Consider the following 18,218-nt stretch of genomic DNA (forward strand, 5'->3'; position numbering starts at 1 on the left):
TCTCTCCTCAAAAGCGAAAGTAGAGAGAAAGAACAAAGGCTGGAGACTCTCGGATATGACGTGTCTCCCCCCTCCTCCCAATTTGTAGGCAGGGCGTACACTCTGAGCTGTTTAACCCTGTAAGCTCAGGTTCTCCTCACAGTTTCTTTATATTGGAAAACCTTATTTAATGAGTAAAGGAAGTGAAGATAATGGACACTGATGGGTGAAATCTAAAGACCTTTTGGTAACTGTGATGTGTTTAACTGTGGTTTGAATTAAACAGTCTTCTTCCAGATGCTGATACTCACAACATTTCTGACAGTTAACTATACATCACACATTCTCATGTCTATTTAATCTAAACATTACTGTTTTAAGGAGAGTCCAGAATAAACCACAGTGCCGGAAGCAAAGTAACAATCTAGCACCTCCACCCTTAACACATTTATTTGCAAGCAATTCACACTGATTTCATTGGGATCCATTTCCAGGTAATTGTGCTCAGAATCTCAGCCTAATGTGATATGGACTTCAGTTCAATGCTCAGTGTAACCTGGTTCTCATTCATGGGGTCTCCCACTTGAGGCAGCAGGTGGGGGCTCATATGGCCAAATACTGCTGCATAAAAACTTGCCTCGATGGTCAGGAGCCCTTTCAGCCAGAAACCTTTGAGCTGAAAGACCTAAGGACAGTTCACTTTGAGCCAGATTCTCCTGGTGCAATGCCAAGGGTCTCATTTTTTCTAGTGCTTGCTTGCCAGCATATGAAATGCACCAGGCAGGAATTGAAAGAGGGGCTTTGAGTCCTCTTCTAAAGCTCTTCAGGAAGGGGGCAGAGCCTGGGAGGGGGTAGTCAGGCCCAGGAATAAGGATCCCTTGAAGCTAAGAACATGTTGGAACTAGTCATGTGCTCTGTGTGATCTGTCCAGAGTACTGAAGGACTCGCTGTAGATTTTCCTTTCCCTTCAGTTTAAAGATTATTAATCTCGACATGTAGATCCTGGCTGTTTTTTTGCCTGCTTTTCATTTCTGCTCCAGACGGTTCTTTTGGACTGCTTCCTGCCAACTCTTCCCGGTCTTGGCAGGCTAGGACACTCCTTAACATCTAGCATTTTTGTTTTCTGAGAATCATGTAAACCCTCACCCTGACTGCAGTCAGAAGTAGTCCAGCAGACACATAGGTTTGCTACTTCAGTGAGAGTTAAACTTTACTAAGGAAAAGTCTAGAGACAGTTTTATAAATGATGGTGTTTTAAATTATTCCAGGTGAATAAAGCTAGATGTGATTTTGAGGATCCTTGTTTCACAGCTCTTTAAATTTATTTTAAAAGTAGGCCTTGAAGCAACACCACGGCACCAGGTGTTTTTCCCCCTATCCCATTTTCCTGATCTGAATTTGGCCCAGTACATTGTGGAAAACTGCACAGGAGAAAATACTTTTGACTCTGCCCTTAGCAGCATGGCCCTGCTGTTCCAGAGGGGAGGACGTGGACCAACAGATTCACATTACAAGGAAGGGGATTCCTGCTAAACACTGGGAAGAACTTTCTGGTGGCAAGAGCCATTTGACAGTGGAACAGACCCCCTCAGAAGGTGACACTCTCCTTTTTAAGCAGTGGTTGTATGGCCATCTGTCAGGGATTCTGTCACTGTGATTTCTGCATTCCAGGGAGTTGGACTCGGTGACCCTTGGTGTACCTTGCAACTCTACAATTCTGTAACTTTGGGGATCCCACGATCCCACTTCTTAAAGAAAGTTTAAAAGGAAAAAAAATCCACTTATGGGTTTCTAGCGTCTCATACAGTTGGTCCTGAGTTTCTAATCTGAGATCCACTATCAAATTAATTAAGATTCAGAACACCAAATGGAAACTCAAAATTTAAATATCCAAAGTTTTGTGAGGGGATTAGAAAACAAGCACATTCCTAGATGATATAGAAGCATATTTCTATCACATTCGTACACTACTTAAGTGTCCTTGTCTTTTTGTGTGTCAGCAGTTGGGGATTAATTTTGCATTGGCTTCAGAAGCCATACAGTAGCCAAAGAAAAGCCTATGACATGACACTTCTAACCTTTGATTACGTGGCTTCTGCTCTCCTGGATTTCTGAGCAAGCGTGCGAGTGCTAACTTCATCTTTCATTATTGCAAATAATTGCATCATTCTGTTTATAGCACAGGTGCTATGCAGCAGCTACTGCATGGCTCCCAGGTTACCTGATTCCACCATTTGTATGATCTTTTTCTGTGCATGGATCAATGAGTAGTTTCTCAGGCAGTCTTGGCACTGTTTTAGGCTGTAATCCTAATCCCGTTTACCCGGGAGTAAATCCCATTGAATTCAATTGGATTTACTTCTAAGCAGACATGGTTTGGATTCCACTCTTAGTTGTCACATTTTATTGGCAGTTGGAATTTACAGTTATTATATTTTTTGTTGTAGTCCAGCTTAGGATCATGAACTGATGAAGGGTGAAACAGAAAGGGAAGCAATAACAACAATAATTTATACTTAATTGGACGCAGGACATCTTCCCTATAATTCAGTTATGCTACCAGTTTTACCACCATCACAAATAAACTCCCTGAATCGAAAAGCTACCAAGGGTGGAAGTTTCCTTGTGAAAGAGATAAAGGCCAATGAAAAGTGGCTCAGGTTGGTCTGATTTCCTGCTGTATTTCAATTCTTGCTCCCCTGCACTAAATTCATCAACCTCCTTTCCTAGCGACAATAGCTCATTAGATTAGTTGAGTATTCATGGAGATTTTCATCTTCTGAGTCATACAACTCTTTTATTCCCTAAAGAATTTATTGTGTAAGAAAGGAATTTCATGTCTTTGTAGTTTTAGCTGGGTTTGTTGAAGCAGTTTCTGAAGTTTTCTTGTAATACCTGGGGAGCCAGGTCACAGATTTACTCCCGTTTCTCAAGAAAATTGATCCCTTTTGGTGCCTCTCCCATGGTGGTTTTATTCAGATATTTTCTTAATCTTTTTAACCTCTTCCTTTCAATAACATCTTCACTTGGCTGCTTAGCGTGTTTCCCAGAAGCTAGATGTGCATATTTTAGTTTAATTCTTTGAATGAACCAAAGTCATTTACTATTAGTATGTGGCTTCCAGGCTTGTCCCATCAGGTTTCCATCACTCACTTGTTATATAAGAGAAAGCTAAAGTTACAACTATATTGGCCCATTTAGCAAATGGTGAAGAATGCTTTTATGCCCATTATGTACACTCTTTTTCTCTTTCATGACATTTTTCAGGGAGGGGGGAAGCAGATAAAATTCAGATAGGTCAGAATACCAGAATTTTAGTGTGTTTTTCTTTGCAAGGCTGAGTGATTTGAGGATGATACATCTTGACATGTGAGTTCCGGAAATGTATGGAGTGATTGTAATGTGAGCAAGGCTGGCTTATGCAAGGAATTTTTCATGGATGTATATCTCCGGTTGTATAAGGTGACTGCACTTAGCTGTTATTAGTTATCAGTTGTGTGATATATTTGAACATCCTTGAGTTTGAGATGATCATGCTACAGGTAACAATATTTCCAGATGTACTTTTAACCCTCTGTTGAAAGTGCCGATAGAAAAATTTACTGTATCAATCTGGTTTGGGGCTCAAATATACCCCAAGAAAGCCATAAAAATAAAATAACTGAGGGAAGATATTAAGCATGATACCATATGCAAGAATGATAGTATGCCTTTGCTGAAAAATGTCATTTTCCAGCAAAACAAAAGGGGGAAAAATAATTGGGTCAACTGTATCTCACTTACAAGAACAGGGTGTGATCCCATGGGTTATCAAAAACATATTATAGCCTTAACATACATATAACATAACAGTTACATAAGTATAACTGCAATAATCATGACTTGCAAATTACTTGTAAGAAAAATAACAAAGCTCACAGACCTTGCAACCAACCATACTGTTCAAGTCACTAACACACAATTACCACACTTCACAACTGCATGAGTAGGAGATACAAAATAGGTTGAATGAAGCACGTCATTGCAGCCATTTTCTGTCACGGAGATGATATCCTGACTGATGGTCTACTGGTGATCAGTTGTTTTATTCTGTTCAGAAGCCTGGAGGCCACTAATATATAACCCAGTGCAAATGCTGGCAATTAGCTGATTGTCCAGGCTTGCAGAGCGCTATAGATCATTGTGATGTCAGGTGACTGACGGTTGTGTGGCCCGCCCACCTGTCAAACCTGACCTGTTTGGGAGATAAGGATCCCTTCTGCCGGCCAGCTAGACCCACTTTCACACCCCTGTTTCACACAGATCATTTTGTGCAAAGTAAAAGGTAGCCTTTCCCCCTACTCCCATTCCAATACTTGGATGAAAGGCTGCTTTTGACTCTTAAAGAGCAGGCAGACTGTGTTATCTCTGATCTTAAAATGTCTCTCCTACTGGTTTTTGTTTTTTTACAAGCAAAGGAATTTTATCTCCTGATCAAATTAGGAGATAAAGCTGTAGGTGCTGGCAGGCCACTTTCTGCAGCTTGCTGGGCCAGATCCAGCTGCCCCTGGACTGAAACCTTCCATGTTGTACATACCTGCATTCTCAGTAGATATTTCCAGGAAAAATCTAAGTCATCTGGGGCCAGAGAGCTTTAGGGAACAACTTCTCCCATATAAATCCTTCGTACAATAAGATCATATGATGGGGCCCTAGTCAGAATTCACCAAAAGTTTGGGCCTGATGTATACATACATGTGGGACGCGGGTGGCGCTGTGGGTTAAACCGCAGAGCCTAGGACTTGCCGATCAGAAGGTTGGCGGTTCGAATCCCCGTGACGGGGTGAGCTCCCGTTGCTCAGTCCCTGCTCCTGCCAACCTAGCAGTTCGAAAGCACATCAAAGTGCAAGTAGATAAATAGGTACCGCTCTGGCAGGAAGGTAAACGGCGCTTCCGTGAGCTGCTCTGGTTCGCCAGAAGTGTCTTAGTTATGCTGGCCACATGACCCAGAAGTTATACGCCGGCTCCCTCAGCCAAGAAAGCGAGATGAGTGCCGCAACCCCAGAGTCAGCCACGAATGGACCTAATGGTCAGGGGTCCCTTTACCTTTATATATACATGCAACGAAATATAGTGGTTCACGCTGCAAGGTGATTCATTGGGCTGCGTTGTTTCAGATGGTAGATAGAAGTTCACATTTCTTTTCAGAGCTCCTCTATATTAAATAATCCTCTCAAGTAGAAAGCTAGCATGGCAATCAAAATATTAGGCTATAATCTTTCTCCCTCATGAGCTATTCTTCAATTGTAGGGAGTTTCCTATGTGGAACAGCATCAAGGGGTGTATCTGCCGCCTTGGTATATGCCATTCTTCCACTGCAAATCTAGACTTAGCCACAGGTAGTGGTAATAAGGATCAGAGTATCCTTGTGGTGGCGGCTTCATCCCTGAGCAATTCCCTCTGAAAAAAGAAAACAGTGAAAGCTGTGTTGTGTGGGGTGGCTTACTATATCAGGAGTACTGTATTTTGTGCATGCGGCTGCTACATGTTCTATTTGTTTTTAATTGATACCCTATCTTTTATGTGTATATGTGTGCGTATTTAAACAGTTTAAGTTATTTTATACGTCTTTGATGGATCTGCTTTCAGAACAAAAGGCAGGTTTTTAAGGTTGGTTTTTTAAAAAAATCCATGTGGAATTTTCATTCTCCTGTTTACACTTTTTTACAGATTCCTCTTTGAGTAGCCTCTTATAAGAGACTAATATTACTTGAATCAGATACAAACTGAAATGTTTGAATCTGGGAATGGTATTACATACAAGTCTAGTGTTAATTTCTTATTTTTCATGGTTAATGTTAAAAAAAATCAGCTGAACCAAAAGCAGTTAAAACAACTTCAGTTGCAACAGATAATGTTCCGTTTCTTGAAGCTGCAGTTTAGTGGTGATCTATCTTTAAAAACCTACATTGGCCTGGATAAATTGATTTTCTTTCCCTATCAGCAGGTGGAGACAGGAACATAGACAACGCACATCAGTCTTTTTATAGCATGCGTGCTAGCTTTCGTTTAAAAATGTAGGCAGTTGCCACCAGATGGAAGCAGCTCCATGCTAGCTATTTTGAGATTTTTCTAAAGCTTCCAGATTATGCTACATAAATTGCTCCTTTACCTAAATTCTGCTAAGCCCTTCATGTGAATACAAGTTGTTTATTTGAACAAGTCCATCATGGGAATGGGTAACCAGCATTGTATGTGATAACTCACTTTTGGAATCCCTTCTCTGAAGTGATACTGGGGCCATTACTACATAACTCTGTAGAAACTCTTCTGTACATTTTCATTTTCTTCACTCCTTCAGGGTAAGAACAGAAAAATGGATAAGATTTTTAAAAGCTTGATGATGTTTCATGTTTGACAATGGAAAAGAAACTGGGGAAAGAAATGTTCCTCCTTGCTTTGACCTCTAGAAGTAATCCAACTGCCGTAGATAAAGTTATACAATCTTCTTGAATAATTAGTGCAGAAAATTTATCCATTATTTTTTACACTATTATCATGTGAAGTGGCTTTTTCTTAGTCCCCTCATGATAGCCACCTTCTGTATTGCAAGTAGCAATGACTCATTTTCTTAATTTTTAATTAATGTGGTTGACTTCCATAATCAATCTTGACTACAGATGTCATCATCTACTAATCTCCCTTGTTAATTTTTGGGAACCACATTTGCTGAACTGTTAAACAAAAATAGACAACACTAGGGTTGCCATACGACAGGAATTTCCTGGACATAGCCGGTATTTGGTCGTCGGAAACAGTGTCCAGGCAGAAATCACTTAAATGTCCGGGAAAATACAGGCGCATGGCCACTTTAACCTTTTGAAATACAGTGGTACCTCGGGTTAAGAACTTAATTCATTCTGGAGGTCCGTTCTTAACTTGAAACTGTTCTTAACCTGAGGTACCACTTTAGCTAATGGCGCCTCCCACTGCCGCTGTGCGATTTCTGTTCTCCTGAAGCAAAGTTCTTAACCCAAGGTACTATTTCTACAGACTCTAGCGGAGTCTGTAACCTGAAGCATCTGTAACCTGAAGCGTCTGTAACCCAAGGTACCTGAAATATACTCAGAGTCGCAAAGTGATTTCATGCTCTTTATTCAGCTCATAGTGGTGAGGAGGAATGAATGAATGTCCCCTCAAAGTATCTGCTTTATATACATTATTTACACAATGGGCTGCACGTGATTGGCTAATTCCGGAATTCTACTGTAAGCCAATCAGGTTGTGGATTCACGTCTATCTGGAGCATGATTGGGTGGTTCCTGCCAACCAATCATACTGCTGTATTGTTCTAGGACCAATCAGACTGCTGCCTTTTGGATCCTATTGTTCTAGGACCAATCAGACTGCTGCAGTTTGGATCCTATTCAACTCAGTACATAACAGTACCACTGTATGGCAACCATTAATTGTTGGTTAATTGTTATTAAGGGTGTTGGTGGTAGTATGATTAGCAGGCAACATTGTCCATTGTATAGACACTCACTACTTTTGTTTCTTTATCATCTATCATCACCACACTTAAGAATTCGTTGGGCTAACAATTCTTACTCAGTTTGCATGTTTTTGTCTCTGATGCTTAGAATTCAATTTGAGATTGCAAAGGTGTGCACATATGCTTGAAATGATTCCCATGGAACTCACTGGGACTGCCTTCTGAATAAAAATGTAATGGGCCACTTGGCCTAGGACCCAGCTAACACAAAGTATACCCCAAACTCAGCCCCTTCCCCTTTCCCCCTAGCTACCACCAGACAAGGAGTCAAATATTTCCACAAGGCTTCCCCTTATCAATCGGTTTCCAAATATCCCTGTGATTTCTCTAAGTAGCGAGTTCTATAGCTTCTACATGTTATATATCCCTATTACATGAGGAGTACAAAGAGAAAAGTAGCTGCTTCTTTAAAATTGCACAGGGTTCTCTGGGACAAAAGGCACTGGAAATCAAGATTGTCTCTGCTAAATTAGAGGACAGTTGGAGAGTAAAGAAAACAGCATTTGAGAAGCTATATTTTTTGAGTTAGATGGGTTTCAAGTGATGAATCCATGTATTCTAAATGCTTTCCCTTTGAATCAGTATGGCTAAGAAGTGCTTGACTTTGGCTACTGCATACACCTAGTGGCTGTGCCGTGTGATGGCAACATGCAAAAGAATCTAAGGTTGCATTTATGTGAATGAGAAATTTACTTACAAAATTAGGTTTGTCATTGATTTGATTTAAATGATAGGATTTCATGTTTCACATGTGTTGTGTTGATAGGGTAGTGTAGACTAAGACTTAAATATCTGCAGAGGGTCCTATAGATGGTGTTTTAATATGGACAATATTAACTATAGAAGCTGCTGCAGTTTTATAGCATCCTGGAGCTAGTGAGTAATTCATTAAAAAAAAATAAACACGGGCAGCGTGACAGGTTTTGTTTTGTTTTTCAGTTGAACTGCTTTTTGGGATAGTAACAAAACTATTATTCAACACTGAATGTTTTTGGATTGAGGTTACCAGGTCACCAGTAAATTTTTAAAAACTATTTCATACATTTTTGAATGGCACTTCAAAATTACAGCTTAGGGTTATACTTCTACACAGTGCCATTGGGATCCTTTGATATTTATGACCTACAACTGACTTATATTTTAAGTTCTATTTTCAAAAATCTTCCCTGTGATTTAAAGTAACACAAGAGATAAAACAGAAGGGGACGAGGCGAATATGATGCTTTCGCAGAAATGAAGCGGGTTCACCCTAAGCTGTAAAGTATGTAATTAATGGCAGAAACTTCACTGGCAAGATACAGTGGTACCTCAGGTTAAGTACTTAATTCGTTCTGGAGGTCTGTTCTTAACCTGAAACTTGTTCTTAACCTGAAGCACCACTTTAGCTAATGGGCCATCGGAGCACAATTTCTGTTCTCATCCTGAAGCAAAGTTCTTAACCTGAGGTAATATTTCTGGATTAGCGGAGTCTGTAACCTGAAGCGTATGTAACATGAAGCATATGTAACCCGAGGTACCACTGTATTCCCTCCCAACAACAGGATTAGTGCATTTGTATAATAAATAGAAGTTAATATATTGGGGTGAACATAATTTTACTGTCACCAGTTCTGATACATTTTGAAGACTGGCAGATGCTGGTAGAGTTTATTAAATATATTATAATTGTGATAGTATTATACGTATTGATGTGTTTAACCTCTGAAAAGAATCAGAGGATATTTTCATTCCCCAAGGGTGTCTAAATTGCTCTTGTCAATCTCACTTTTCTGAGCAAACCACATGTAAAATCTTGCATTTTTAAGTCCCTTTTAAAACAAGTGTTATCCTACTGAGAACTGAGCCAAAGAAATGAATCCTGACAAACTATTTTTGTTAGATCTCTTAGCACATTCATCAGAAAGGGAAGTGAAGAAAGAAATATAATCCCTACAGTTTTTATTTCCTTATTATTGAAAGGAGAGAGAGAGAGAAATGGGATTTCCTCATAAAGTTTGAGATTCAGAAATGTAGCTAAAATTTATGCAGGTTGTCCCCGCTCCCCACAAGTACAATTCCCAATTTTGCCTCCTTGTGCTGCTTCCAATGTTGTCAATTCATCTCCAGACATAAACTACCTTCATGTTCTTAGTCTGAAACCTCTCAAGGCGATTACTTTGCAGCATATTTTCCAGTGGTAGCCATTGACAGTGCTGTTGCTGGAGAGATTAAGAACCTTGTTAGATCAGAGCAAAGGCGTCTCTAGCCCACCATCCTATTTCCTGCAGTGATCAACCAAATACCTTTGAGGAGCCAGCAAAGAGGACAGGGACTGATGGATCACCTTTTTCTGTTTGATGCCAGACAGTTCCATCCCATTTTGTTGCTGGTTGTTTTTTTTAAAAGCTATACAAAAAAGTCATGAACTTATGAAGGTCTTTGAGGATCCCATGGAGGAGGCAACAGTTATGTGCTCTCACTTGTGTTAGGTCATATTTACTTCATGACTTGTTCCACTTATCTAGCACGCTTCTTCAGCAAACCACGAGTCATCTCACAGATGAGCAGGCAAGCAAGCCATGGTTTGTTTCTCCCAAAGCTTATTTTGTTTTCTAGCTACTCTTCTTGACTTGTGTTTTTGTAGCCTGACAAACAGTTGTGGCCAGGTGGTAAAACAAACCATTGTTAAGCAAGGCTGTTGGGTTTGGACATAATGCCAAACCATAGTTTTTAAAAAAGCTATGGTTCATAAGACAACAACAAACATCATGGTTTGTTGCCATAAAACAAACATTGATTAACCTGCTGGACTGAGTTTGAATATCAGTGCTTTCCTCACTAAATGTACTGGAAAATAGATTCACAATGAGACAGATTACGTTTATATGGTCAATATGGATTCACTATTCTATATTTCCAAGCTATAATGCAGTCCATGCCTTGAAAGAGCAGTTGCCTTACTGACAAAGAAACTGAATAAGAAATAGAAAATGAAATAATTTTTTTTGCAGTGGAGTATTTTCTGATAGTTCAGTATATTTTTTCAGCTGATTTCATGTTCATAATGTGGATGGGGTAATATATATATATTTCTTTATGCCTTTGCAGGGGACAAAAGTAAGAGGCTACAAGTAAGGGGAATGAGCAATTGATTATCAGTATCAGAACTGGAAAGAAACTCATCCATCTTCTAGTTCTTTTGAACAATATAACTTTTCCCATAAGACAGAGATTGCTCCAGTCTTTTCATTTCAGCCTTTGAAGTTTGCCTCTTGTTGTGTGGTGAAGGATGTTCTCTTTGAGGATTTCTTCAGCACTGAACTAGTCTTCCTCCCCAAATGATAAAGGCATTCTTCTTCCAAAGTGCTGTTGTCAGTTTATAGCAATAAAGTACTGGTCCAAACCAGAAGCAATTATTAGGGATACTTTATCCTCCTGGAAGATGTGAATGTTTGTGGAAGATTATGTTCTCTGGCTCCTTTCCATTGGCTTGGCAGGAATAGAGGAATCTTTAGAGTTTATGTTTCAAGATGTTTTGTGTTGTCCAGTCATTTTGGTCTGCATCTTCTTCAGAGAGCCCAGATGACCCTGCTCTTCTCATTCTGATGTAATTGGTAGATACTCTTAGGCTATGATCCTAAATAATTAGTTTTACGCAGCTGGGTAAGAATGAGGCACAGTCTTTCCATTAGTTTCTACACATGGGCTATATTGACGCCCCAGTGAGATTTTTTGGTCTTATAACACTCTGCATGGAAGTGGCTGGAAGATATGAAACTTAATTTAGTGTGTTTCTTTATTCAAGTTTTTTTTTATGAGTCCTTTTAAAATACACTCAGTTTTTCATCTTGTTTTAACTTGGTTTCAATTACATCTGAAACAAATTGTATTCAACCTATGTTGAGATCTTTTGATGACTTTTGCACCATTTTGCTTTAAAATATTTTTAAAAATTAAGCACATCTGCAAAATACTTGTCTCTGAAAGCAGCCCCTCCCCTTTGTCTTTTGTATGGCATAATTTCATGAAGTCATTAGCGGCATGCTTTCAGGAAATAGTGGAGACTGGATAAGAGAGTTTGATTAACATTTTTCTAATGTAATATGATTGCAGGCTCTGAGTGTATACCGTATTTTTCGACCCATTGGACGCTCCGTCCCATAGGACGCACCTAATTTTTTTGGGGGGGAAATAAAGGAAATTTCCCCCCTTTATTTCCCCCCCAAAACCAGGTCGGGGAACAGCGGGATGGCGGCGCTGCGCCTCCCCGCTGTCCCCCGAGCTTGTGGGGCTGGCCGATGTCTGCCCAGCGCGCGGGGCGCTCTGCTTCAGGGCATCCCGCGCGCCGGGCGGCAGGTTGCTATCCGCAGCGTGGGGAGCCCTGCGGGAACTCCCGCAGGGCTCCCCACACTGCAAATGTCTGCCCAGCGCGCGGGGCGCTTTGCTTCAGGGCATCTTGCGCGCCGGGCGGCAGGCTGCTATCCGCAGCGTGGGGAACCCCGCGGGAACTCCCGCAGGGCTCCCCACGCTGCGGATGTGTGCCTGGCGCGCCAGGCGCTCTGCTTCAGGGCACCATGCGCGCCGGGTGGCAGGCTGCTATCCGCAGCGTGGGGAGCCCCGCGGGAACTCTCGCAGGCTCCCCAGGCTTGCTGATAGCTTCCTGAAGCCTGGAGAGCGAGAGGGGTCGGTGCGCACCGACCCCTCTCGCTCTCCAAGCTTCAGTGAAAGCCTGTATTCGCCCCATAGGGTGCACACAGATTTCCCCTTCATTTTTGGAGGGGAAAAAGTGCGTCCTATAGGGTGAAAAATACGGTATGTATATATATATATATATGTATGTATATACCGTATTTTTCGCCCTATAGGACGCATATATATATGAATGATTGGATTATATCTTTTTTTAAAAAAGTCATCTCATTTTCCCAAGGCCTTCTACTTCCTCAGTGGAATTTCTCTTCCCACTCCTCTCCTTGTGTGCCCCCTAGCCCCTCAATCTTCAGAAGGGGAAGCCCAAAATCGATTGAGGGAGCATGGGGGGAGGAGAGAGAGAGAAAGATCCATTGAGCAAGCAAAAGTCCTTGTGTGAATAGGACAACCTTGCTGGATACAAACCCTAAAGGCTGATCCACACATCCCCTTTCCCCCTGCCCAGAAAGCACAGGCCCATGTGGTTTTCCGCTTGTCCCGTGCTTTCTAGGCACAGGTCTGAGCAGTTTTCAGTCCCGTTCCCCCCCACTGCTTTCCCCTGGAAAAGCTGCTCTTTAGTGCTGATTCAGAGCAAACGTCAATCTATGGAAAACCCAATTGACATTTGCTCCAATTCAGCGGTAAATAGTGTGTTTTTCCCTGGGGAAAGTGGGAGGACAAGCAGAAGTCTGGCTGATCCTTCAGTCTTTGCTGCCTTGACAGCAATCAACTACTTTAGAAAACAAGGAACTTTGCTGACTTCCCACTCTGCTTGGAAGTACCAGTTGGAAACTGCACTGGATCAATTCTTCATCTGATTCATTGGACCTCGAATGAACTTTACATCCTGAGACTATTTGGAAATAGTAGGTCTTTGCTTAGTACAACTATGATCTGCTCAAATTTAATTTGTTCTCCTCAGTGTTCTTATTGACAAGGAGTTGCTTTTATAGTAGGGATGGGAAAACAGTAGCCCTTCGTGTCTTGTTGAACTCCAATTCCCATCAGGACCAGGCAGCATGACCAATAGCCAGGGATGATAAGAACTGTAATCCAACAACATCTGGAAGGCAGAAGGTCCCCAGTCCTGTTTCAAAGCATTAACCTTAGCGTGACACAATAGCAGTAGGTGGAGATGGTTGTAGAGATTCTCTGATACAAGATCCAAGTGTTCCTACTTTCTGGGGTAAAGCTGGTTTTACACATTTTAATACCAGAAAGAAAATGTCAGAATGGCTCATCCACTGCTTTTAAAAGTGGAAGAGGTCTTTAAACACACACACACACACACACACACACACACACACACACACACACACCAAGGAAAATTAGGCCCTTCTGTAATTTGCTTGCAACTTATTAATTTAGCTCCATGATAAAGGGACCTGTTAACTTCCTATTTTAGGTTTACGCTTGTCAAGAAATTCAAAATTTCTTGAATTTGGGGAATGTTCTACTGCAGCCTTCCCCAACTTCCAGATGTTTTGGACTATATTTCCCACTGTCCCATACTACTTTCCAGATTTGGAGAAAACTGTTCTATTGGACAGAGTGTATTAGTACACATTGTAGATTTGCACATTTTCAGGTTGCATAGGATTCTGTAGGAAAAAAAGAAGACTATATTTGCAACTTGGAAACTTGCTGCTTTACCTTGCCAGCCAACGGACGTTATCATCTAGAGCTTGTTAGATCACTGACAATCCTATTTGTGATTGAAACTTTCAAAATCCTATCTGATGCAGAAATTATCACAGGTTGTTGCTGCTATTGTTCATCCTTTTGTTTTTTTCCAGGTTGGCCTTCATTCTATGATGTGATGGCTTCTGACAGAATTACATTCACTGATGACTACTCCTACGGGATGCACAGGGTTGAGACAAGCTGCAGTCAGGTCAGTTCAGACACAAAGAGGTCATTCTCATGTTAAAAGGTTGCCGAAACCGTAGTGCGTGTAGTTTCTTTACATCTGAAGTTCTGCAAAATTCTTAGTTGCCAAAAAGGCTCATTAGGATTGCATGATGAGCCACAGGCATGACAGCTGGTGGATAAAAACGAAAGTCAAAGTGCTAATGAGAATCTGTATTGTTATCTAGGTTAAGCATTATTTAACAGAGCATGTATAAATGACATCAGAGGCTGTAGCCTACAGAAATGGTCTTCCAGGAAGGCATCTCTTCAAAGTTCACCTCTGAACTCTGTTCTCTTAAGCCTAAATGCAGATAGTCTAGACGAACATTGAATTGACTCTATATCTGCAGATTGCATCACAGAGCATTTGCTGAGGATCACTAGTGACAATGGTCAGGGTATCTTTCTGGCCACCTCTATGTCCCATCTGCCCAAATAAGCAAGTGAATAATAATACCAGACACTTGTCAGTTTCCCATTATCTTTCTCGTTCCGTCTCCTTTCATTCTTTGTCATCACCAGCCTTCTGTTGCCTTAATGGCTCAGTCCTAACTAACTTATCAGGGGAGAAGGGTTGTTGACCTGGCAGTTAGTGGAGGAAACGCTTGGCTAACCTGCAGCTAGTTTCTTCCACCGAGAATGCACCAGTTTTAATCAGAACTTAAAGTCTGATCTCCTGCTTTGTTTGCTTTAGACCAACTGGGAATCTGGAAGAAAATTGGGATAAATGAGCTCTCTGAATAAGCAAGGGGCCAACATATTGTGTGGCCACTTTCAATTACTCTTTCCAGAAGGGTTTTTTGGGGGGAAGAACTTTCAATCTGCTGCAAAACAGTGTTCAATAGGTTAGCGCCCAGCTATATCTAGATTGAAATGTTATCTGAGATCCAAGCCATAGTTGTATTTGTATTCAGTGGTATACTGCACTTAAACAGGTAAACTTTTAATCATACAGTGGTACCTCAGGTTAAGAACTTAATTCGTTCAAGAGGTCAGTTCTTAACCCGAAACTGTTCTTAACCTGAAGCACCACTTTAGCTAATGGGCTGCCGCTGTACGATTTCTGTTCTCATCCTGAAGCAAAGTTCTTAACCTGAGGTAATATTTCTGGGTTAGCGGAGTATGTAACCTGAAGCGTGTGTAACCTGAAGCGTATGTAACCTGAGGTACCACTGTATTTGTATTAATGTCACTTTATAATTAGATGTTTGCCTGTTTCTGGGATTTGTATTTTGCCTTTCACTGCAAACAAGTCCCGAGGCAGCTCACAATAATATCAAGTAGTAAATTATACTAAAACTTTTGTTACTTTTAACACAAAAAGCCCTTTAGTGATAGCATATATTTATTGAAGATCTCTGGAATTTCTGCTGCTGTTCTGCATTTGCTATTTTTATTATATTTTCTGTTTCTGGTTTTATGCTGTATTACGTTTTATGGTTCTGTTATATTATTTGCATATATGGCTTGCAGCTTTTATTGTAAGCCACCCAGAGAACTTTTTTTTTTATGGAGGAGGGGGGCTTGAAATACAACAAATAAGTAAATAAATAAAATACAGTATTAACAACCGGTGAATAAAAGCAGCATACCAGTATATGTGGCTTGTGTCCTCCCCATAGTCATTACCACACCATACAATGCATCCATTATTCAGTCATTTATTCCCATCTCCATGAATCTAACAATATGAATCATACATCCAGCTGCAAAATGCTATTGTTTTATTACAAATCAGAATTGCATTGGGAGTTTACTTGGTTAAAGCGGAGAGCAAAATCCTTTTATTTTATTTTTTCCCCTTTTAGGGGTGGGGGGCAGAATCCAGCAGATGAAAGAATTAAGTACACTTCCCATAAACATTCCAACACCTGTTTTGCTCCTGTGCGAACATCTTCCTTTGGAATGTCATTGATTTAGGATACAAATAAGTGCTTTGGAAGAAAATTGCCTCCCTATAAAACAAAAGCATCCTAAATATTGTCTGTGAAACAGCTTTCATGGTTTTGTTAGAAATACATCACTGTGGAAATATGAGAAAAGTCAAATATTTGTGACAAGAAAATGTTAATTGCAGGTGCACTTAGGGAGTAATATTAAATTGGTTGCACATTCTTCCTTCCTTTCCTATTCAAGGGCTATTTCCCTTGGAGACCTCTGCAGCTATTACATTGTACCTGTAGAAGCCAATAACACTGTTTAATCACAAAAAAATGGGTTGCACATTGATGTGCTATGACTAAATCACTGGCAACCATCTGCACAGATCTTTCTTTATATCATAGTAATGGGATTATTGTGTGTATAGTCAGGAACTCTGAGAGTTGAAATACTCAGTTCTCAGTTGGCAGACAGCTAATTTCCATGTCCAAACCGGCATGTACAACGTGGTTTGAGAACTGAATTCAGAATATGGCACAGTAGTCATATGCTTGTCTTACCAAACCACTGTTCAGCTCCTGTCTGGCAGCTTAGCAGTGGCACAGTAAGTGTGGGAGAACAGTAAGTGTGGGAGAACTTGCACACTACACACTCATTGAGATATTCACACAAATACATGTGCAGAATTCTCTGCAGTTCCAGATCCACTCAGCCCATGTCTACAGTATGCCACTAGGGTTGTATGAGTTGAGCAGTGACACAATTATCGCTCCTGTCAGTCAGTCCAGTTTGCAATCTCTCTATTTTCCTGCTTATGGTAAAGGCTGAAATTTTTGCAAACTCTCAGTATGGTAGTCAACTAAGGTTTACTCAGGGTAAGGGTAAAGGGACCCCTGACCATTGGGTCCAGTCGTGACCGACTCTGGGGTTGCACCGCTCATCTTGCTTTATTGGCCGAGGGAGCCAGCGTACAGCTTCCGGGTCATGTGGCCAGCATGACTAAGCAGCTTCTGGCAAACCAGAGCAGCGCACGGAAACGCCGTTTACCTTCCCAGAGCGGTACCTATTTATCTTCCCAGAGCGGTACCTATTTATCTACTTGCACTTTGACGTGCTTTCGAACTGCAAGGTTGGCAGGAGCAGGGACAGAGCAACGGAAGCTCACCCTGTTGCGGGGATTCGAACCGCCGACCTTCTGATCGGCAAGTCCTAGGCTCTGTGGTTTAACCCACAGCGCCACCTGCGTCCCCTTTACTCAAGGTAGACCTATTGAAATGACAGAACATGGCTAACTTAACTCCATTAATAGCATTGGGTCTGCTCTGAGTAAAACTTAGTTGAATAGCACTCTGCAGCCCATTTTACATGAATTATCCACCACCATGGTGCAGACCTAAAGTTGTAGCTGCTTGGAGAGCTGTAATGTATGAGCCCACTGCCCCATCCACACAGCTTCTCTTGAACATAGTGGTGCATTGGTGTATGTATATGCGTGTAGTGTAGTGTAGTGTAGTGTAGTGTAGTGTAGTGTAGTGTAGTGTAGTGTAGTATCCTGTGTTCCATGATCACCCCTGGGAAGCTGCATGTTCTGGTCCTCCCTCCATGCAGCTGGGACTACAAGACCTCTCTTTGCATACGAGATTTTAGCAAGTATGAACTGAGCCTTCAGCGGAATTCCAGTGTGAAAATTCTTTTTTGTGTGGGCTACAAACGCAATTGATATAAGGCTGACCATTACGATGAGGCATCGCATTTCCGGGTTGATCAAGCTGATCAAGTTGAAGCGGGCTGATGCAAAGAGTTATTTGGAAAAACTTATTCTTTTAAGAGGGAAAGCTAAATTGGTCAGGCATCCAATTGCTGCTTAACTTCTTTCACATTGGAGTGTCAGAAGAAAATTACGGTCATTAACTTTCTGCAAGGAAATGTAGGTGTAGTAGAGTGAAACCACACTTCATACATGTGTAATTGTCTGCCATTTCAGAAATTCCCTTCTGTTGTGATTCTTGCTTTGTTTCTTTATTCCTGATTGATCACTTGTTTGCCCTGGAATCATCCTGTGGTATCTTCAGTATTTTAAGTTTGCTTCACAGTGTCATGTTACTGGAGTTCAAAGGCCCTGGAGGGAAAATGACTCGGATAACAACACCTGGGAACTCTCTTCTAAGAATTTGCTTACAGATGTACAAGGTGTTTCCCCCCAACATGAGTCACAGAAGCATTAATAAGTATTTGTAACCTGAAA

The 18,218-nt window shown here is 41.1% G+C and overlaps 1 protein-coding gene across 5 annotated transcripts in view; it reads left to right on the plus strand.

The window, feature by feature from the left end:
* MSRB3 (methionine sulfoxide reductase B3) overlaps window positions 1–18,218 on the plus strand; it is a 63,959-nt gene that overhangs the window by 41,929 nt on the left and 3,812 nt on the right. For all 5 annotated transcript variants that reach the window (XM_083574735.1, XM_083574736.1, XM_083574737.1 and 2 more), the window contains one exon: window positions 13,978–14,075. In XM_083574735.1, the coding sequence (XP_083430861.1) occupies window positions 13,978–14,075 (98 nt within the window). The remainder of the gene's footprint in view (window positions 1–13,977; window positions 14,076–18,218) is intronic.

Source organism: Podarcis filfolensis (assembly GCF_964270895.1).
Source record: "Podarcis filfolensis genome assembly, chromosome: 10".
Classification (NCBI taxonomy): domain Eukaryota; kingdom Metazoa; phylum Chordata; class Lepidosauria; order Squamata; family Lacertidae; genus Podarcis; species Podarcis filfolensis.